The 22,420-nt window shown below is 42.5% G+C and overlaps 1 protein-coding gene across 1 annotated transcript in view; it reads left to right on the top strand.

The window, feature by feature from the left end:
- The window catches only part of e2f4 (E2F transcription factor 4), a 32,975-nt gene that overhangs the window by 3,734 nt on the left and 6,821 nt on the right, over positions 1-22,420 (top strand). The window contains exons 2-8 of the mRNA XM_060928442.1: positions 4,662-4,771; positions 6,607-6,768; positions 12,091-12,134; positions 12,323-12,387; positions 17,498-17,771; positions 20,213-20,365; positions 20,503-20,550. Of these exons, the coding sequence (XP_060784425.1) occupies positions 4,662-4,771; positions 6,607-6,768; positions 12,091-12,134; positions 12,323-12,387; positions 17,498-17,771; positions 20,213-20,365; positions 20,503-20,550 (856 nt within the window). The remainder of the gene's footprint in view (positions 1-4,661; positions 4,772-6,606; positions 6,769-12,090; positions 12,135-12,322; positions 12,388-17,497; positions 17,772-20,212; positions 20,366-20,502; positions 20,551-22,420) is intronic.

The following is a 22,420-nucleotide window of genomic DNA, read 5'->3' as shown; positions in this document are numbered from 1 at the left end:
CTATACAAGCGCAAGTTACAACATATTTGCAGGAACAACACACTGAAAAGTGCAGTGGGCATTAGTTTCCCTGAGCACAATTATGAAACACAGTGCAGTGTGGGTCAGCGTCCACACACTGAAACTGAACTGAAACCTCAGTGAATCACGTTTCTTCTGAACTTTGAGTAAATACTCAAAATAAAATGCAGTGTCTCACACACACTAAAACTGAAAATGCAAAATAAAGTGCAGCTTCTTGCCTTTGGTCGTAAATGACAAAATTAAGTTCACAGTTACAGTAAGTCATACATCACTGAAGTAGACGGGAGGACTTTGGCGCTGTCCAGTGTAGTTTGCTTCGGGTCGGGTTTCGGTGGCTCCGGCTGAGCTAATATGTCGGGGTGGTGTTGTGCTAAGTAAGTTCGCAAGTTTGTTGTGTTACCTGAATATCTAATTGGTAGGGGTGTGCAAAAATATCGATACGACGATATATCGCGATACTTTGTCTTCCGATTCAATATCGATACTCAAAATTTGAATATCGATATTTTTTCAAATAATAAAATCATGTTTAAGACGGGTTGTAAATCCAGTACGACTTCCGCACCTCCGCTCCGCGAGGTGTCGCTGTGCCGCTACCTCACTGCAAGGCACTCTTCGTCTTCTCTTTTTTCCCCGGCGGTTGCAGTGAGGAAAAAAAACAAGCAAGCATGGCTGTTAACATAAACCTAGAGACGCCGCCGAACTTTAAGGCAGATGTTTGGAGGCACTTTGGATCCCAAAGGAAAGGAGAAAAAAAAACAGTGAGCCGGACAAAGAGAATGCACTTTGCAAAACCTGTTTCGCTCCAATTAAATTAAGATGCTCCAATTAAGATGCTTACTGCACCAGGGTTCGAATTATAAATTTGACCCTATGGGGGTCTCTATTTAAAAAAAAAAAAAGCAATGCATACTCGCTCTCCTGGACCAGCGCACTTTTGCGCACTGCAGTGCACAGCTTTCACACACAGGCGCGCGCACGCACACACACACGGTGTTGCGCATATATATATATATTGTTAAACAAAGGAAGATCGTTGTGAGATAGAGGACAAGTCTTCTTCGGACTTAACTTCACATTCGATTTCGCAGGCTGCAAATTTCAGTTTGCGCGCATAGTGGTGTGGTGGTGAAGTACAGCCGTACATGTTGCGGTTTAATAACACGTTCAATACAAAGTTATGGCTGCATGGTGATCGGAAATGAAACGAGTTTTATTTATATGGTGATATAGGCTATTCAAGCTTATTATGGTGATATATGACGTATTTGAGAGACTTCCACAGAAAATTAAGTTTGCTTCTTTCATGGGAGCCTGAGGGAATGGGAGCTCAGCTCCCATTGGCTCCCACGTAATTCGAACTATGCACTGCACTTTTCAATGTGTTTCAGACAGTGTGTTGTTCCTGCAAAATAAGCACAAGTTAAATGTTCTCAGGTATATGTTCTCAAGTTTACAAAGAACAAATTGATATTAGTGTTAGCACTGAAATGTCTGTGCAGTCTGCAGTGCAAGTTTTAAGTTTTCATAAAACAATTTGATTCTGCTTGTTAAGCAGCACTGATGTGTCCATGCTTACAGAAAAGTTGATAATACGAGCACAGAAATGGGAATTTTCTGTATGTTGTAGTGAAGCAACTCTTGGTTTTGCCAGCAGTGGACTAGAGACAAATATGTGTCTAGCAAGAGTGTGTAGTTATGTATGTGAAATGTAATTTTACAGTGGTCAATAAATTCTGATTTTCTTCAGTGACACAGATATCGTGATGTGGTTGAAATTTCTTGCAATATATCGATTATCGCAGAATCGCTGTACCGTGATATTATCGTTATCGTGGGCAAAATATCGCCATAGTATCGTATCGTGAGGTATCTGGTGATACCCAGCCCTACTAATTGGAGCGAAACAGGTTTTGCAAAGTGCGTACTCTTTGTCCAGCTCACTGTTTTGTTTTGTTTTTTTCTCCTTTCCTTTGGAATCCAAAGTGCCTCCAAACATCTGCCTTAAAGTTCGGCAGCGTCTCTAGGTTTACATTAACGGCCATGCTTGCTTGTTTTTTTTTTTTTTCTCACTGCAACCACCGGGGAAAAAAAAGACAGAGTGCCTCGCAGTGAGGTAGCGGCACAGCAACACCTTGCGGAGCGGAGGTGCGGAAGTCGTACTGGATTTACAACCCGTCTGAAACATGATTTATTATTTGAAAAAATATCGATATTCAAATTTTGAGTATCGATATTGAATCGGAAGACAAAGTATCGCGATATATCGCCGTATCGATAATTTTGCCCACCCCTAATAAATATTATATTAATATAAACATTGAAATATTTCTTTACATGTAATGAATATGGAATATATTAAAGTTTACCCTTTTGAATTAAATAACGAACAAAATTTTTTCATGATGATCCGATATTTTGAGATGCGTGTGTGTAGGGACTTAAAATTTCAAACGGGTTCAGTTCACCTTAAAATCTGCTCTCTGTTCAAGGACACCCGAAGAATAACCAAGGTTTTGAAAAAAATCTTTTACGCTTGCAGAGATACTGTGATTTTAGTAAAAATCAAGAACAGTAATTGCATGCTGGACACCCCCCCCCCCAAACATTGTAGCACAAAATAGAAAGGGTCGACATGGTCCTAATTGGTAATGTTAGAGCCAGCAAAGGTTGTAGTTTTATGAACAACTTGGTTTTGGAGGTGAACCCTAACAAATCCTTGTCTGCTGTGCGCTCGCTGCACACAATGCATATGGTGCAACGCGTCACCTGCTTCTGCCGGCTGAAAGTGAAAGTGTGTGGGGGGGGGGGGGGTGTGTCTCTGAGCGTTATTTTCATCGGATAATATATCAGTCATAAATGTCCTTGTTATGAAAATGTCAGAAAATTAGCACAATATAATTTGGATCATATTGCCCAGCCCTAATGTGAAGGCACTCTTAAAATAGAACTCTCGTTAATTGGAAATTTCAATTTAACTACCATTTTAATAAAGCAGTGTGTGTGTGTTCTGTGCAGGCAGACAAAAAACACACTACAAGTTCATTTTATTTTCTGAAAAATGCCTACAACGTGACTGAAATGATTTAGAGACCTTAAATAAATTTTTTTTTTTTTTTTTTTTTTTAGCTATTCATTAAAAAAAAAACTTACACTGGGACTGTTTGTTTTCCCGCTCACTTGATTTGCAGAATAATTCAAAATGTCCTTTTGCTTAAAACACACAACGATCTTGTTTCCTCCTTGGCTTACGAAGCGTTTTTTGTGCCTCTTTCAGCGCTCGAAACTAACGGTGTCCCGACGTCCCGGGGACCGTAAAAAATGTCATCGGGACACAAAATTATCATATCTGGGACAATCCCGGGACAATGGAAAAAAATAGATCTAGAAAAAAAGTTCTACATTAATATTATTTACAAAGCCGTAACACATACGTAGACATTCACCTAATTTGTCAATTTTAATTTTAAAACGTTAACAGCGAAAAATACATAGTAGCTACACTTTCGATGCACCTGCATCCGTAGGCTACAGAGCAGCGCATTCTGTTCTAGAATCTTCGGCCGGAGTCCGCATTATATGGACTTGGAATGGAATTGCTACCGCACACGCTGCGCCGACTCTTGCCAGAACAAAAATGCTTAAGTGGTTGAAGCGGACCGACCGCGGGGAAGAAACTGAAAGCCCAGACATAACGTCTCCGGGACCTTCAGGATCCAAAGTGTCATCGCCTGGTCTGCAGGCAACGCTAGCAACTGAATGAACTTAATGAACACTGTTAGACATGTTATAAAATACAACAGGAATGATGTGGATGATATTGACGGAAGATACCGTTCAACAGAATAAGTGAGTTTTCTTGGCGTCTTTCTAGTTCAGAAAGTTTAGTCAGTCAGCAGCACAGCTAGGCTCGGACCTGCCACTATGCTGATGTTGCTAACATTTGCACCCGGCAGCGAAAGTTCATAAAAATGGATAACGGCAATGGTGAAAATGATAAGTTGGCCTTATAAGTGCCAACAGATATTCAAGGTATAAGTAGATGAAATGAACATAAAAGGGGTCTTATTTTCAGCTAAAGTGTACTGCAGATGTAGGGAGTTGAAACATTTTCTGAATGAGCTAGTTGGCCCCTTTAAATAAACGGATATCTATTCATACAGTGAGATCGCCAAAGTTTAATAAACTGAAAATGCAATAACTGTAATTTTGAAGTAGATGATGTATAGGACATGTGTCGCTTGTGTCTTGTGACTTATTGTAAAAATGATATAAAGGGTTCAAAATCGCATAGTTACAAATATAATAGTAACTTCATATGATAATATTAACCACTGGTTATTTCAGAGAGGAGAAAAATGGGGACACTATTGCTTCCATTCGGGACAATACAACACAGAATTCGGGACCACTGGGGGACACAAAGAAAAAAAGTTAATTTCGAGCCCTGGCCTCTTTTTACAACCAGAGTGTGAGAAATAACAGCTGAAAAATGACCGTGCAAGTCTTCTGTGATGATTACAGCTTCAAACACTTTGTTTTTCTACAGACTGACTAAACAGAACAATCCCCCCCCCCCCCCCCCCCCTCCATTCTCTCCTGATGTGTGTTATTGTTTGCTCGCTCTCTTCCCCCAGGCTGCAGATACGCTGGCCGTACGGCAGAAGCGGCGGATATACGACATCACTAATGTTCTCGAGGGCATCGGGCTAATCGAGAAGAAATCAAAGAACAGCATTCAGTGGAAGTGAGTGAGGCTTGTTCTTCAGCGAAGAGAAGTCGAACTTGAGCAACAAACAAAAGATTTGTATGGAGTAAAAAGCCATGCGTCATGCTGTTATAAGAAAATAATCAACAGCAGGACGGTGTGGTGAAGCCACACTGAAATAGTTATGATGCAGAAGTCGGTTATTTTCTAAGATCATCATGCTCTGAAGTTTTACTCCTCTTATACCAAAGCAGTCTTTAATCTTTTACAATTAGTGTTTATTTTTATGAAAGAATGATGCATCATGGAAATTTTTATATTTTTCTCCGTTTATAGATGCATTAAATATTGTGGAGCATCAACTTGAAGTTATTTCCTGGTTCCACTTGCATTATAGCAGCTATAATCAGTTGTTTCTTCACCAGCTTCTTTATTTCTGTCTCGAATCTGATTGTGGAATGTTTGCAGTACGAGTCCCTGTGGATGAGCCGTTATTATAGAAGTGATGACGAGTGCATTAATGTAAACCTGCACCACTGTCTGATGCCCCTTTTCCACCAAAGCAGTTCCAGGGCTGGTTCGGGGCCAGTGCTTAGGCCAAGTTTACATTAGACCGTATCTGTCTCGTTTTCTTCGCGGATGCACTGTCCGTTTACATTAAAACGCCTGGAAACACCGGGAAACGGGAATCCACCAGGGTCCACGTATTCAATCCAGATCGTGTCTGGTCCGGTGCTGTGTAAACATTGAGAATACGCGGATACGCTGTGCTGAGCTCTAGCTGGCGTCGTCATTGGACAACGTCACTGTGACATCCACCTTCCTGATTCGCTGGCGTTGGTCATGTGACGTGACTGCTGAAAAACGGCGCGGACTTCCGCCTTGTATCACCTTTCATTAAAGAGTATAAAAGTATGAAAATACTGCAAATACTGATGCAAATACTGCCCATTGTGTAGTTATGATTGTCTTTAGGCTTGCCATCCTTCCACTTGCAAGTGGTAAGTGACTTGCGCACAGCGGCTCAGTCCCGAATCACTGCTCGTGCACTACACTCGCGCGCTCTGTGAGCAGCGCAGGGCCGGAGTGCGCACCCTCCAGAGGGCACTCGCTGTTCAGGGCGGAGTGATTTGGAGCGCAGCCGCTGAGGAGGAAGCGATGAGCCGCACTGACGCATTTCAACTTGCGTGCGGAATTAGTCATGTGATTAGCGTATCCGTGTATTGGCGTTGCTGTGTGCACACTAATCGTTTTTAAAAACGTTAATCTGATGATCCGCTGATACGGTCTAATGTAAACCCCACCTTAGTTTGGAACCGAGTTTTCTGTTTCCACTGACAAAGAACTGGCTCTGGGGCCAGAAAAACCGGTTCCAGGCTAGCACCAACTCTCTGCTGGGCCAGAGGAAAGAACTGCTTACGTCAGCGGGGGGGCGGAGTTGTTAAGACCAACAACAATAACAAGACCGCAAAAGATCACCATTTTTAAGCGGTGAGAAGCAGCAGCTGTACAAACGTGAAGTCATTTATTATTATTGTTGTTGCTTCTTCAGTGTTGTTTTTGCTTCAATATTCGCGCCAAGGTTTACGCAAACGTAGCGACGTAACTGACGTATACAGCGACGTAATGACGTGGCACCGTGAGCGATGGAAAAGCAAACTGGTTCTCAGCTGGCTCGTAGGTTGAACGAGTTGTGAACCAGCACTGGCTCCGAACCAGCCCTGGAACTGATTTGGTGGAAAAGGGGTACGAGTTACTGTTGTAGAGAGCTAATCACCTTTTGACCAAATCAGAAAGGAGGATTGGAGTCTGGCTCAAAATCAGTACGGATTTAACACGAGTGTGTGTGTGTGTGTGTGTGTGTCTGCGTGTAGAGGTGTAGGTCCTGGCTGCAACACACGAGAGATTGCAGATAAGCTGATAGACCTGAAGCTGGAGCTGGAAGATCTGGACAGAAGAGAACATGAGCTGGACCAGCAGAGAGTCTGGGTGCAGCAGAGCATCAAAAACGTGACTGATGACTCACAGAACAGCCCATATCCTTCACTCCGTGATTGAGATTGGTGTAGCCGGGTTTTCTTGTTTCTCGTGTTGTTAAATCGTTGCCAGATGGCTTTCATTGTATCGGGTGTTTTGAACAGAGGCAGTAACAGCCAAAACCTTTCATGTATAAATTATTCATATGCATGTCCAGATTTAAGTTCTTCTCTTGCGGAATTTATTTATTTATTTATTTATTTATTTACTGTTAATTGCATGATCTATGACTTGATTGTCTAAATATTACTTGTATTAGAAAGCAAATGGATTGTGAGGTTTAAAAAAAGGCTAAGATTATAGTATGCCTGAAAATTAATTATTAAAATTAAATTTTCCAATGTCAACTTTAAGGCCCAATCCCAATTCTAATTTCTACCCCTTCCCCTTTGCCCTTCCCCTTGAAACTGAGCTACAAGGGATAGGGCTTGAAATTCAACCCTTACGTATCGGGATAGCCCTTCAACGATCGCATACGTCATCACGTACCTCCGTCAGCGTTTACGTTAGCAAAACGCGACCAAATGCGTCATTGGCTGCGACCAGCCGCTACAGTCAGAGCCAGAAATCTCTGCTGGCAGGGTGTGATTTGTTAACTAACACCACTGAATGGGATATCTTTGGCGCTTCGTGCACCACATCCGACAGAATGAGGTGTCAGAACACTTGTAAACAATAAAAGCGAGAATAACAGAACAAAACGTACGCAGTCAAGCAACCGAAAACAATACTCACTCCCAAAGCTTTTTAGCAGCAGCTTGGATTTCAGAAATCGCTGCTCATTCTCAGCTCGAAAGCGAATCAAGCGGCGTGTTTCCTCTGGATAACAACTTAAAACACGTAAATAATGGAGAAAATACATTTATGACAATCTTTCGCCGCGGGAACCGCCGTCTTTATGAAATCCGCATGAAATCTCGCTGAAATCCGCATGGCATTGTGGGAAATCACTCAAACCCCTTCGTTCGGAGTCAGCTCCAGGAAAATCTCCGTTTGGAGGGGTACAGAAGCCCTACCCCTTCCCCTACCCCTCCGCGTTAACTGGGATTGGGATACCCCTTCACGTGAACGCGCAAAATGGAGGGGAAGGGCCAAGGGGTTGGTCCAAGGGGTGAAATGGGATTCGGCCTAACATTCTGGTCTAAAATATCTCATGTTGAACACGTTTCATGCAAAATTTACACAGTAAGACTGTTGTAATGAGGAAAAAGATCTTCCCAACATCACCACTAGCTCAAAAAAAAATCTGATTCGTGTCCGGCTCAATATTTTTATGAGTTCATAAATATTGACAACAAATAGTATTGTTTTGGGGAAGCCATGGCCTAATGGTTAGAGAAACGTCTTTGGGACCAAAAGGTTGCTGGTTCAATTCCCTGGACCAGCAGGGCTGGCTGAAGTGCCCTTGAGCAAAGGCCAAAGAAAAACTTATGACATGGTTATTAGCATAACAAAACTGATGACAGAAATGAACTTGTTAATTTATAAATCACTTGAGAGCGTTACTGGAGGTGATTTACATCCCATCCCTCGAGCACTGTCCATAAGTGCATGAAGGGGTTAAAGTGCTGATGACACGTTTTTGAAATCTTTGGCGATGTTTTATAACATAAAAAGTAATTCCCGATGATCCATATATTAATTCACGATTTATGAAAAACGCGGCTATTTGGGCAAATTTGACGGGGCTGCAGCACCCAGGAGGAGGAGGGGCTATATGACGTCAGCGAAAGAACCTTCCTCCTAACTTACCAGTTTATTGTTGATGCGACAGGTGTTCAGTTTATCATTATATTTTATATATATATATATATATATATATATATATATATATATATATATATATATATATATATATATATATATCAGTAGCGGCTGGCTTTTGTAAAAGTGAGGGAGGAAGGAATGCTTGGTTGAAGGTCACGGGCCCCAATGCGACCGCGCCTGCTGGACCGGCTATAGTTACACGCACGGGTTGAGTTGATAATAGTTGAAAAACCTATCATTTTAACGGGGTGTGTACACTTTTTATAGCTGCTGTACACATTACTTTCAGGTGTTCAACACATCTTTCTCTTTCAAAATTCTCTCAAAATCTTCCGTATTTAATGAAGCAAACCTGGCGGCCATGTTTGTAGCTCAGCCCATGGAAGGGTTTTGCAAGCAAAACATTCACCACGTCCTCTGTTTCCATTACTTTATTCGTAGAATATCTATAACATAGTCAATCCACTTCCACCTTGCCGTTCTCACTCTGACTGCCGAAGTGCCCGAGTCACCGGATCTAGAAGTTAAGTTTGATAAGATAACCCCTCCCCCCAGGCAGCTAAGGCCTCTACTTATTGGTTCATTGCGCAACGAGGGCTGCAGCCTATTGGTTGATATTTTGTAGCACTTGTCAGATCTCTTAGCTAGTCCCACCCTCTTAGAGGAGGATTTTCCTCCTCTCTCTCATTGAAGTCTATGTTAACCACGAGCCGCCAGTGCCGGAGACTGTTTGAATCGGAGTGAATGGGAGCCGAAGGGAGGAAGATCCTCCGTGCAGTAATTTCTAATAGCGAGCGATAGGGGGTGCTAATGTAATTTCACCCAGAGAAACGAATATAATGTACATGTCGTATTTGGCAGTAAAATAGTAATATTCAAGGACAGCAATTCATTAAATTGGTCAAGACAATTTCAACTTTTTATTCTTAGAATTTTTAAGGAGGATCTTCCTCCCTCTCCTCACTGGAGAAGCCACCTGTGATATATATATATATATATATATATATATATATATATATATATATATATATATATATATAGATAGATATATATAGATAGTTATTATGCCTTCGCGTTGTGTTGCCGGCTTTTGCTCCAAAACCTACAAGGATGGGGTAAGTTTATTCAAGTTTCCCAGAGATCCCGAGCTGCATGCGAAGTGGGTGAAGCAAGTCAGGTGCACTCGTGACAAGTGGGAGCCCTCACCAACATCCGTCCTGTGCTCTGAACACTTCGATTTGGATTGTTTTGACACCCTTCCCAGCTTAAAGGAATCTCTTGGGTGTTCAGTTCAGCACAAACGTGTGTTGCTACCATCAGCAGTGCCTACACAGTGTTGCCAGATTGGGATTTTTCCTGCCCAGTTGAGCGGTTTCAAGTGCATTTTGGTGGGTTTTGAACATATTTTGGGCTGGAAAACGTCAGCAGTATCTGGCAACAGATACTGCTGACGTTTTCCAGCCCAAAATATGTTCAAAACCCACCAAAATGCACTTGAAACCGCTCAACTGGTCGGGAAAAATCCCAATCTGGCAACACTGCCAGTATTCCGGAGGGGGTCTACTAGTAGCTACGCCGGATCCAAAGACAGTCCTCCTGTCAGAACATGTGTTGTGAAACGACATAAGATAAAGGTACGTAGAGCTATAGATTCTACGTGATAATCATAAATGTAATCATAAAGTCGGCGTGATATCAGTCATGTATTTGCTTGTGAAAGCTTGCGGCTTTCATGTAACTGCCGCCTAGCAACGAGAGGCAAAGGGTAAAGAGGGTAGGCTATCATAGATTCTGTTCGGAAGAGATCAACACAATTCTAGACTCCCAGAAGAGGAAGAGCTAGCACTAGAGAGTTCACCGGCGTTTTCATGCGCCATTTCCATTGAGTAGAACAGCCAGTGAACCGCAGCGTGTTCTCCCGCTGACGTCGCAACATGGCCGCGAGCCACGGACCCAGTTTTCTTGCGCTGTGCAATTAAAAGTTGGATATTCGCGTAACAACAGCTGCTTTTCACGTAATTATAACAGAAATCTAACAAGTTTGCCATGTTGTATAGTTTAAGAAATTGCATAGAGTCATGTTCGTGTCATCAGCCCTTTAAATCTAAATAATAAATCCTCTGGTAAAAGTTGATGCACAGCTACGCATTCTTGACTCTGGGTAAAAGTGAAAACTTGCTTAAAAATCTGTTTACAGTTTGAAAGTGCTTAAAGAAAAGATAAGAAACGAGATCGTGCCTCGACTCTCACTGGCCTCGTTTATCAAGCTGGATAAGAACAAATTCCTTCGTTAATGGTTTGTATGTAAGAGCAAGAAATGTGGTTCCTAAGGTGGTGTTTACATTAGACCGTATCAGCGGATCATCAGATTAATGTTTTTAAAACGATTTGCGTGCACACAGCAACGCCAATACACGGATACGCTAATCACATGACTAATTAGACGGCACGTCACATGATCCCAGTGCATATCGGGCATGCGCAAGTCACTCACCACTTGCAAGTGGAAGGATGGCAAGCGAACACCTTCTCCAGCAGATAAACACACCTGGCTGTGATGTTCATGTTCTCACTGAGTTTAAGCGCCTGAAGGAGGTAAATAAGTTGAAATGTGTAAATAAACCTCAGTGCGGCTCAGCGCTTCCTCCTGCGCTCCAAATCACTCCGCCCTGAACAGTGAGTGCCCTCTGGAGGGTGCGCACTCCGGCCCTGCGCAGCTCACAGAGCGCGCGAGTGAAGCGCACGAGCAGTGATTCGGGACTGAGCCACTGTGTGTGTGATCCCAACGCCAGCGAATCAGGAAGGTGGATGTCAGTGACGTTGTCCAATAACGACGTCAGCTAGAGCTCAGCACAGCACCGGATCAGATACGAACTGGGTTGAATACGTGGGCCCTGGCGGATTCAAGTTGTTCCGCCTGTGGAGTCGTTTCCCGGCATTTTAATGTGCACGGACAGTGCATCCGCGACGAAAACGAGACGGATACGATCTAATGTAAACACCACCTAAGTGTGTGTGTGTTTTCATATGAGGACCCACACTTATGTGATCCTCAGACTTGAAAGTGTTCAATTGATGAGTTCCTGCAGATTTATATACAACTCGCGCCATCCGGTTTAAATCATTTATTTACTTACGTGCACTTATTAACAAACATTTCACATTAATGAGACTTTTCTCTTTGCGGTCAGGATGCTTTTTATTTTCGTATTATAAAAATGATAAACGATCCAGATGAGATGGAGGTTGTTTGCCTTCACTGTAGCTTTGTATCTTGGCCATACGCAGTCACAGTGAACGTCCAGTAAATGCATAGGCTGTTAATTTTATCTAAAGTGGAATGGTAACACTGAATTATTTTCAATTCCACATTCGCTCAGTACAAAGTCTTTTGTTTTTCATTCATGTTTGTTCTTTCTCACTTGCCTCTAATTTGCAACCTGATTGGTCATGAGGTTTTTAAAAAAAAAAATGGTTGAGGGAAAACCTCCCCAGTGTGAAAGCAGCCGTAGACGTGGTGGTGTTGCTTTTGTTACGTCCTTAACGAGTCGTACTCTGGCCTACGTGACGCATCAAGACCTCTGTAACTGCTTTAAAGGTAGATTCTTTTTGTCTTTCATTAACATGTTAACATGCATGCACAGAGTTGTGGAAGATCACCACTACTGCATGCATGCAAACTACGTTGAGTCTAGATGCTCTGATTGTACAGTGTGTGTAGCATTTAAAGAAAACATACATTCATGTAGAGTCGCATCTCTTTCTCTCTCCTATTTCTGCCTCTAGGTGACACTCTGCTCGCGATCCGAGCACCTTCAGGCACACAGCTAGAAGTGCCAATGCCGGAGTCTGTAAGTGCAGGCCTTCTTCTCCCTCTCAGCTCTTTGGTTTCACTTTGAGGCGCATCTGCTTGCTCAGTGCGTCAACAAATTTCTGACTATGTGTGATAACCAGTGGGTCGGCACTGAGCAGATTACTGGATATGGTTTATGAGAATGTTTTTGGCCTGGATTCACAAAATGATGAGAAAATGGCTTCCTGAAAGTCTGTGAAGAGCTACAGTGGTGCTTAAGTTTGTGAACCCTTTAGAATTTTCTATATTTCTGCATAAATATGACCTAAAGGACTTGTGTGAAAATCTGATGATGTTTTAGGTCATATTTATGCAGAAATATAGAAAATTCTAAAGGGTTCACAAACTTTCAAGCATCACTCTACAGATCCATAAAAATCTTTGAGGGCGGGGATATGAACGAGCTGCTATATCTCAGGATCGGATAATTCAGGTACGCGATGCCGGCGTGGCATAAGAATTCCTAGCAGGCTGCAGATCAGGGATGCAGTAAAATTAGTTGGCAGACTAACCTGGAACGACTTGTTGCGGTATCGGTTGCAGGGAGCTGTGCTCTGAGCTGCATACTCGCATATGCAAACATGCGTCCCTGGACAGAACGCAATGAAAACATCCCTCTGAAATTCCAGACAGATCACATGACACATGTACAGGTTTACAGTTAGACGAGTGTTTGTGACAGCAACACGCCGAAATGATGGCGATGCAGCTGCTGAGACGGGAATCTGTATAGCACTCAATCATCCCAGTGCAAATAATGTCAGTTCAGGTTACCTACAATCTCCAAGCAGCCTGTCTTTTCCTTTCTCTTCTTTAAGCTGCTTTCATCTCATCTCATTATCTCTAGCCGCTTTATCCTTCTACAGGGTCGCAGGCAAGCTGGATCCTATCCCAGCCGACTACGGGTGAAAGGCGGGGTACACCCTGGACAAGTCGCCAGGTCATCACAGGGCTGACACATAGACACAGACAACCATTCACACTCACATTCACACCTACGGTCAATTTAGAGTCACCAGTTAACCTAACCTGCATGTCTTTGGACTGTGGGGGAAACCGGAGCACCCGGAGGAAACCCACGCGGACACGGGGAGAACATGCAAACTCCGCACAGAAAGGCCCTCGCCGGCCCCGGGGCTCGAACCCGGACCTTCTTGCTGTGAGGCGACAGCGCTAACCACTACACCACCGTGCTGCCCTAAGCTGCTTTCAGTTTACTGTTAATTTTAGCATCAAGAGATTTTCAGAGCGTTACAGGGATGTTTATGAATGACTGACTGACTGATTTTGTTAGTTTCAAAATGGCTTTGTGTGTGTCCCACTCCAGCCCTGTCGGTGTGTCAAGACTTTATTATTATTATTATTATTATTATTATTAGGGCTGTAACGATATGCGTATCGAAATCGCGATACGCAGAGCCACGATCCGTATCGCGATACAAGAAGGCAGAATCGCGGTACACCCTTTCAAACTTCTCCTCAGCCCAAAAACAGAGGCGCTTCCAAACTTCAATTTATGAATACTTTACTTTTTATTTAAATTACATTTTAAACTTACTTAAATTACTTTTATTTTTTTATATCTATTAGTAAGTCGTTTTTTCGCCGACCTGCGACAATCTTCTGCGAGTCACGCAACGTCCACACTCGCCACTGGCAGAGCATTCATTTCTTTTAAGCGGTCGCCATTCTGGTTGCGACGCGGGGAGCGAATCTGTAAACAAGCAGCTCATTGGCTGGCTAGGTGTGCCACAAGCCAATTACAATCACTTGACCGGAAAGGCATGCAGTGTTGCCAGATTGGGCAGGTTTAGGTGTTATTTGGCTGTTTTGAACATATTTTGGGGTGGAAAACGTTAGCAATATCTGGCAACACTGAAGGCATGTCTGCTTGGGCGGAAGCCTTCTGCGGCAGTTACATTTTGACACGCGAGCAATGTTTCACCATAAAAATTCCGTAATTTCCATCTGTTTTCCGCGATCACAGTAAATCATTGGCTCTATGAGAGTGAGACAGTGAGAGAGCCACCCCCCCCAAAAAAAAAAATCTTAACGGATTTACACGATTTGGAAAAATGACTTTTTCAGAACCGAAAGAAACAGAGCTTCCGGCTCAACAGTATTATTTTGAGAAATAAAACAATCTTTGGATATACATTTGTTCATTTTTGCATACATATTACTCATTCTCTGCAGTGGTCTGAATTATTTGTTATTAAATAGTTAATGTAAGTAAGTAAATGTTAATAAGTCAAATTTACTACTTTAAAAAAACATTTTTTAAAAAATCGTGGGCGTATCGAATCGTGGGTCAAAAATCATGATACGAATCGAATCGTGAGTTGGGTGTATCGTTACAGCCCTAATTATTATCATTATTATTATTATTATTATTATTATTATTATCTCACTTAGGACGGAGTACACCAGGGGGCGAAGTATTGTTTTCAGTCAGGTTTCTTTGTTTCTTTGTTAAAAATATTACGGGAAAACGGCTAGACCAATCTTCATGAAACTTTCAGGATAGATGGGCATTGGTCTCAAATAGAACCTCCAACATTTTGAGGGTCATCTGGTCAAGGTCACCAAAAAGGTCAAAATCGTTTTTGTTGTGTCTACTGCCTCATATAGACGCACTAGCCGTTATGTCATCATGATACGAGTGTAACAATTGCACATACACGTTCCTATTAAAATGGCCGGTGAGTATATGCAATTTGGTTCACCGTTTGAAATAAATGGACTAAAGAAATGGCTTTCAGACATGTTTATGCTTACTACAGACGGAAAGTGCGTTCCACTGAGCTCTAGCACCGGGCCATTTCCAGGAAGTAAGAGTTTGGGTCATGGCGACAGCGTGTGCATGTCAGCCTCGGTTCGGAGGTTTCAGTTTCGAAAACTAAGAGTAGAGTAAAATAAAGTACAGATGCTTGGTATATTTTACTTCTGTGACTTTTAAATTGTTCATTTTTGGTTTACGCTTCATTTTTGTGACTACTGCATCATTGAGGGAATTTTATTTATTTATTTTTTAACTGTATGGACATGGGATCAGAGAACTTTTTTTCATCTCATCTCATTATCTCATTATCTCTAGCCGCTTTATCCTTCTACAGGGTCGCAGGCAAGCTGGAGCCTATCCCAGCTGACTACGGGCGAAAGGCGGGGTACACCCTGGACAAGTCGCCAGGTCATCACAGGGCTGACACATAGACACAGACAACCATTCACACTCACATTCACACCTACGGTCAATTTAGAGTCACCAGTTAACCTAACCTGCATGTCTTTGGACTGTGGGGGAAACCGGAGCACCCGGAGGAAACCCACGCGGACACGGGGAGAACATGCAAACTCCACACAGAAAGGCCCTCGCCGGCCCCGGGGCTCGAACCCAGGACCTTCTTGCTGTGAGGCGACAGCGCTAACCACTACACCACCGTGCCACCCCCAGAACTTTTTTTTTTTTTTTAAATAAATAAAATATAAGCAGTGGCCACATGGACCCATAGGGTACCGATTTTTCTCTCCCCCCGCCCCAAAACATCTTCCTTCATATTCATCGTAAGTGCTACTGGGCGAGGTTTGTTTTGCCTGGCGACAGTTGTTGCTGTTATTGTAATGTGTATGCTATATGTACAAAATGCAGGTCAACTTTGAGAATTGACCAATCAGATCAGTTATTGATTTTTTAACTTAACAGTAATAATTAGCAGTTCTTCTATGAAATTGTCATCCATGAGCTGATAGCCGAGGAGGAGCGTAGCTCCTAGAGTTCCACAAAAGATTGAGTGGAATGACTGTTTTATTTTATCCACATTCACTGGATTTTGAGAAATGGAGCATTTTTATTTTTTGCAAGTTCAATAAATAAAATCTTTATACAAAACGTCCAACAAAATCATTTCCGTGTAGATTGTAAATAAACCGGCGAAACGACAGGAGCAATTTGTGAAAAATACGATAATAATGATTCTTGGGGGAGGGGGGGGGGAAGAGATGTTCTTACCATCAGATGATACTACTTTTTTTTTTTTTTTTATTCCATATTTTGTTGATTTTTGGGGGGTTTTATTTTCAAGTAGAGTTTTTATTTCCTCCTCGGTTGGTTCAGCAACACGCTCTGCCATTTTGTTCTGCTCTACTCATGGTATATGAGCTGATGGCTGAGTTGTAGAGTAGCCAATCAGAATTGTGCGATTGCTCATATCCAGCGAATGTGGATAGAATAAAGTAAACTAGTCATGTTTACACAACTGCAAAAAGCCGCAGGGATCCCGGTCCAGGAGTTTGGGGTGGGGGGGTCTCTGCCATGCTGTTCTCTGCGCTTTGTACGTTTTCCTGCCTTTTGTGTTCTTTGCCAATCACATGCCTGTACATAATGTAAAAAAAATCACAATAGCACACTTGTCTGTTTATAAATGAGTGAAAATGAAAAGAGAGGGAAGTGTAATGAAATATTTCTGGGAACACCGCTAAAGCTGATCAGGTAAAATCAGCAGTGAGGGTCTGATCATACACTGTACGTCACTGTTGCCCCTTTTCCACCAAAGCAGTTCCAGGGCTGGTTCGGGGCCAGTGCTTAGTTTGGAACCGGGTTTTCTGTTTCCACTGACAAAGAACTGGCTCTGGGGCCAGAAAAACCGGTTCCAGGCTAGCACCAACTCTCTGCTGGGCCAGAGGAAAGAACCGCTTATGTCAGCGGGGGGGCGGAGTTGTTAAGACCAACAATAATAAGACCACGAAAGATCGCCATTTTTAAGCGATGAGAAGCAGCAGCTGTACAAACGCGAAGTCCTCCATTATTATTATTGTTGTTGCCGCTGCTGCTTCTTCCGTGTTGTTTTTGCTTTAATATTCGCGCCAAGGTTAATGCAAACGTAGTGACGTAATGACGTGGCTTCGCTTAGCCCTGCAAGCTATGGAAAAGCAAACTGGTTCTCAGCTGGCTCGCAAGTTGAACGAGTTGTGAACCAGCACCAGCACTGGCCCCGAACCAGCCCTGGAACTGATTTGGTGGAAAAGGGGTATGTGAAACGCAATGCCTACTCTGCTCGTTTACTTGCTGATTATTTTCCTGGTAATAATGAATTTCTTTCCCGTTTCAGGTTGTAAACGGGCAAAAGAAGTACCAGATCCACTTGAAAAGTTCCTCAGGCCCAATCGATGTTCTCCTGGTGAATAAGGACCCAGCCAGCTCCTCTCCGGTCGTGTTACCTGTTCCCCCTCCGGAAGACCTGCTCCAGAGTCTCCCAGCTTCCTCAGCTTCTGCACCATCTGCTCCCGTCACTGCCCTCACCACCAAGCATGCAGGCAACAGTACGACGAGTCCAGCTGTTAATAACCAGAGGCCCGCGAACACAACTGCTGCTCCCGCTACAGGTTTCACACCAAACCTTTTAGAGCTTTCTGTAGTCATTTCCACTCATTCCAGTACGAGTTCGTTTTTGAAACATTGCCAGTTATTTTTGTTTGTGCGGGTGGGTGGGGTGCTTTTTAAGAAGAAAATTCATGTTGGACACATTTAGGACAGTTTTCATTGTTCTATGAAGCTCTATGAAGATGTTGTTCGTGTGTCTGAGGAAGCACACGGTAGCATAAGTGGGGACTTACCAAGACTAAATTCAAGAGAAGATTTGTAGAAATACGAAAAGGAATTTAAAAATTTGTTTTTTTTCATTAATTAAATTTTTTTGGGGGGTGGGCAGTTTGCTAGTTTGAATGTTGTTGAATTTCTCAAACACTGCCACACTTTATCATCATGGCTGCGATCATCCGGTTGCATCATGCCATTGCTGGTGTGTGGGGAGTAGAACTGGAGTTTTCAAATAATGGATTGATTGTATAGAAAACTTGTGCATGTATTAGGGCTGTAACGATATGCGTATCGAAATCGCGATACGCAGAGCCACGATCCGTATCGCGATACAAGAAGGCAGAATCGCGGTACACCCTTTCAAACTTCTCCTCAGCCCAAAAACAGAGGTGCTTCCAAACTTCAATTTATGAATACTTTTTATTTAAATTACATTTTAAACTTACTTAAATCACATTTATTTTTTTATATCTGTTAGTAAGTCGTTTTTTCGCCGACCTGCGACAATCTTCTACGAGTCATGCAACGTCCACACTCGCCACTGGCAGAGCATTCATTTCTTTTAAGCGGTCGCCATTCTGGTTGCGACGCGGGGAGCGAATCTGTAAACAAGCAGCTCATTGGCTGGCTAGGTGTGCCACAAGCCAATCACAGTCACTTGACCGGAAAGGCATGCAGTGTTGCCAGATTGGGCAGGTTTAGGTGCTTTTTGGCTGGTTTTGAACATATTTTGGGGTGGAAAACGTTAGCAATATCTGGCAACACTGAAGGCATGTCTGCTTGGGCGGAAGCCTTCTGCGGCAGTTACATTTTGACACGCGAGCAATGTTTCACCACAAAAATTCCGGAATTTCCATCTGTTTTCCGCGATCACAGAAAATCATTGGCTCTATGAGAGTGAGACAGTGAGAGAGCCGGCCCCCCCCCCCGCCCCCCCCCCCCCCCAAAAAAAAAAAATCTTAACGGATTTACATGATTTGGAAAAATGACTTTTTCAGAACCGAAAGAAACAGAGCTTCTGGCTCAACAGTATTATTTTGAGAAATAAAACAATCTTTGGATATGCATTTGTTCATTTTTGCATACATATTACTCATTCTCTGCAGTGGTCTGAATTATTTGTTATTAAATAGTTAATGTAAGTAAGTAAATGTTAATAAGTCAAATTTACTACTTTAAAAAAAACATTTTTAAAAAAATCGTGGGCGTATCGAATCGTGGGTCAAAAATCGCGATTCGAATCGTGAGTTGGGTGTATCGTTACAGCCCTAGCATGTGTGTGTGTGTGTGTGTAGATTTAAAAATTATTTTCAAACTCTTCCTAAACTTTTGTCCTTTAAATCCTCACTCAGTGAATACGGTAGTTAAAATCGACACAAGCTCCTTAAGCTAAATATGAAAAATTTAAAGCTACACTACTGTTCAAAAGTTTGGGGTCACCCAGACAATTCTGTGTTTTCCATGAAAAGTCACTTTTATTTCCCACCATAAGTTGTAAAATGAATAGAAAATATAGTCAAGACATTTTTCTGGCCATTTTGAGCATTTAATCGACCCCACAAATGTGATGCTCCAGAAACTCAATCTGCTCAAAGGAAGGTCAGTTTTATAGCTTCTCTAAAGAGCTCAACTGTTTTCAGCTGTGCTAACATGATTGTACAAGGGTTTTCTAATCATCCATTAGCCTTCTGAGGCAATGAGCAAACACATTGTACCATTAGAACACTGGAGTGAGAGTTGCTGGAAATGGGCCTCTATACACCTATGGAGATATTGCACCAAAAACCAGACATTTGCAGCTAGAATAGTCATTTACCACATTAGCAATGTATAGAGTGGATTTCTGATTAGTTTAAAGTGATCTTCATTGAAAAGAACAGTGCTTTTCTTTCAAAAATAAGGACATTTCAAAGTGACCCCAAGCTTTTGTTCGGTAGTGTACATCTGGCAGTATTTTGATTCCAGGAGCAGCACTGCGATTGTACATCTGGGCAGAAAAAACCTTTTACGTTTTGTGAGCCAGCGGTTTTCTCTTTCATGTTAAGGGACAGATAAAATGGCAGTAATACATTTCCAATAATCTTACTGGACACCATTTAGGGACTTGAGCTTCCCAGACCTGGACTGGAGCACCTCCTGATCTTCTTAAATCTTCTCTACCTTTTGGTTTTGTCTTGTGACCGTCCTACATTCTCAGTGTCTGTCTGTCTGTCTTTCTGTGTGATAGAAGCCCCCAGCGCTGCCCCCTTAGACACATCGGCCAATCAGAATTCAGCAGAGGTCAGCCAGCAACTTCAGTCCTCAGCCTCATTGGACAGCAGCTCGTCGCTTCCCGAGTCCTCAGCTGTTTTTGAACCAATCAAAGCCGACCCTTCAGAGTGTGAGCGTGCAGCCTGTTTTGTACACTGATGAATAAAAACTAAACTGCGCTTAGCGATTTCTACATTTGCTGAAGTTGCTTTGTGGCTTTATTTTATTTTAATTAAGCTAACTTTATTGTTTTTCATTTCTTTTTAGTGCTAGATCTCCCCAAAGAACTTTCAGAAATGTTTGATCCTACTAAAGGTAAGACTGTGTTTCTCGTTCAATATGTGACGGAGTAGCGTCTTTGGGGGGGGAGTAGTATCGTGTCAGAGGGAAAATTCCTCATTATTCCAATTGGAATGTGTGTACACTTTGGGCATTTTCATTTAGTAGATAAAATTGATGTTTACTTGACATTAACTACCATAAAACACAGGGGTTCCCAAATTGGAGGCTCTCCATGTGTGGGTCACTAGATACAAATGGGGGAGAGAAAAACACTTCCAATCTTCTTCTGTTTTGTTTTTATTTATTTTACAAATTAATTTTATAAATATTAGATTTTATTTTATTCATTTTTACAGTTTTGAAATGTTACGGAGACTCGCACTCGGACAAGCTATGTTTAAATAAACATGTTATTGTAGTTTTGTTCACTATCCGACATGCTGCATTAGCACAGTTTAAACCCTTATCTCAGAACAAGTGTATTGCGTAGCTAAAAAAACAAAAATTTGTAAAGTAGTAGGTCTGCACAGTACGAGGAAAATCTGTAATGTGTGTTAAAATTGTTCAATATTACGATATAAACCAAGTGTACTCTGGCATCCCACAACCAATCGTTGAAGCGATAAGAGCGCTCTCCAAAGAAACCAAGGCCACAGTTATAACATCAGATGGTGAAACAGACTTCCTTGACATCACTACAGGAGTTCTTCAAGGTGATAGACTTGCTTTTCCTTTCCTATTCATTGTGCTGGACTACATTCTTTTGCCTCTCGTTCGTGTCAACATCAAGGGTCTACAAATCCATCCTAGACTGCAGTCCAGACCTGTCTCCCATTTTAAAACGTTTGGCGCATTATGAAGCACAGCATCTGTGATGGTATGAGGGTGCATGACATGGGTAGCTTGTACATCCAGGAATGCATCATTAATGCTGAATGATATGAACACGTTTCAAAGCAATATGTTGCCATCCAGCTTTTTCAGGGAAGGCCTTCCTTCTTTCAGCAAGACAATGCCAAACCACTTTCTGCACATATTAAAACTGCATGGCTCCGTAGTAAGAGTCCAGGTGCTAAACTGGCCTGCTGCAGTCCAGACCTGTCTCCCATTTAAAACATTTAGCGTGTTATGAAGCACAAAATATAACCAAGGAGACCCCGAAATGTTGAGCAACTGAAATTGTATCTCAGGAATGAATGGGACAACACTTTTTTTTTTTTTTTTCTCCCTCAAAACTACAGCAATTGGTCTCCTCGGTTCCCAAACGATTAGAGTGTTGTTAAAAGTAGAGGTGATGCAACACAGTAGTAAACACGTAGTCTGGCTAACGCGACTTCAAAGCTCTGCGAGCATTTGGTCTGGCAAAGCTATTAAGCCCAACCGTTTCCCAAAGCGTGTGGTTGAAACGCCTCAGTTTGCTACTGGTCGAAGCCAGAAAAGGCTGTGACGAAGCTTAAACCAATCACATCACTCTTTCCTCTGACGTATGTGACGCGACGGGGCTAACTGGTAGATTAAACCATAGACATCCTATTATTAAACTCTTACCGAAGCCGGTCGGAAGCAAGGCGAAAACGTCCTTCCTTTCAATAAATACCTCCAGGGCTGCTCTTTGCTCCGTTTTCAATGAGAACTTCCCGTTGAATGCTTTCAATACAGCATTCGTGAATGAAGCGCTTCCGGCATAGATTCTGTAAACAATCTATGGCTTCCAGTCGCAGTTCTACTACGTCAGTGCCTTGAACACGCCTCTACCCAGGGCCGTTGGAGATGCTCAAAGTTGATTGGCTCCCGATTTTTCGGGAGCTTGGAAAAGCTGTAGATAGCTTGCCTTGCCAGACTAAGTTCGCAACAGGTCCTCGTGTTGCGTCACACTTAGGATGGGCGGGCCCAGGCTAGTAAA

The sequence above is a fragment of the Neoarius graeffei genome, chromosome 8 (assembly GCF_027579695.1).
Source record: "Neoarius graeffei isolate fNeoGra1 chromosome 8, fNeoGra1.pri, whole genome shotgun sequence".
Lineage (NCBI taxonomy): Eukaryota > Metazoa > Chordata > Actinopteri > Siluriformes > Ariidae > Neoarius > Neoarius graeffei.
Note: the sequence above shows the minus strand (reverse complement) of the source record. Positions and strands in the feature narration are given on the sequence as shown.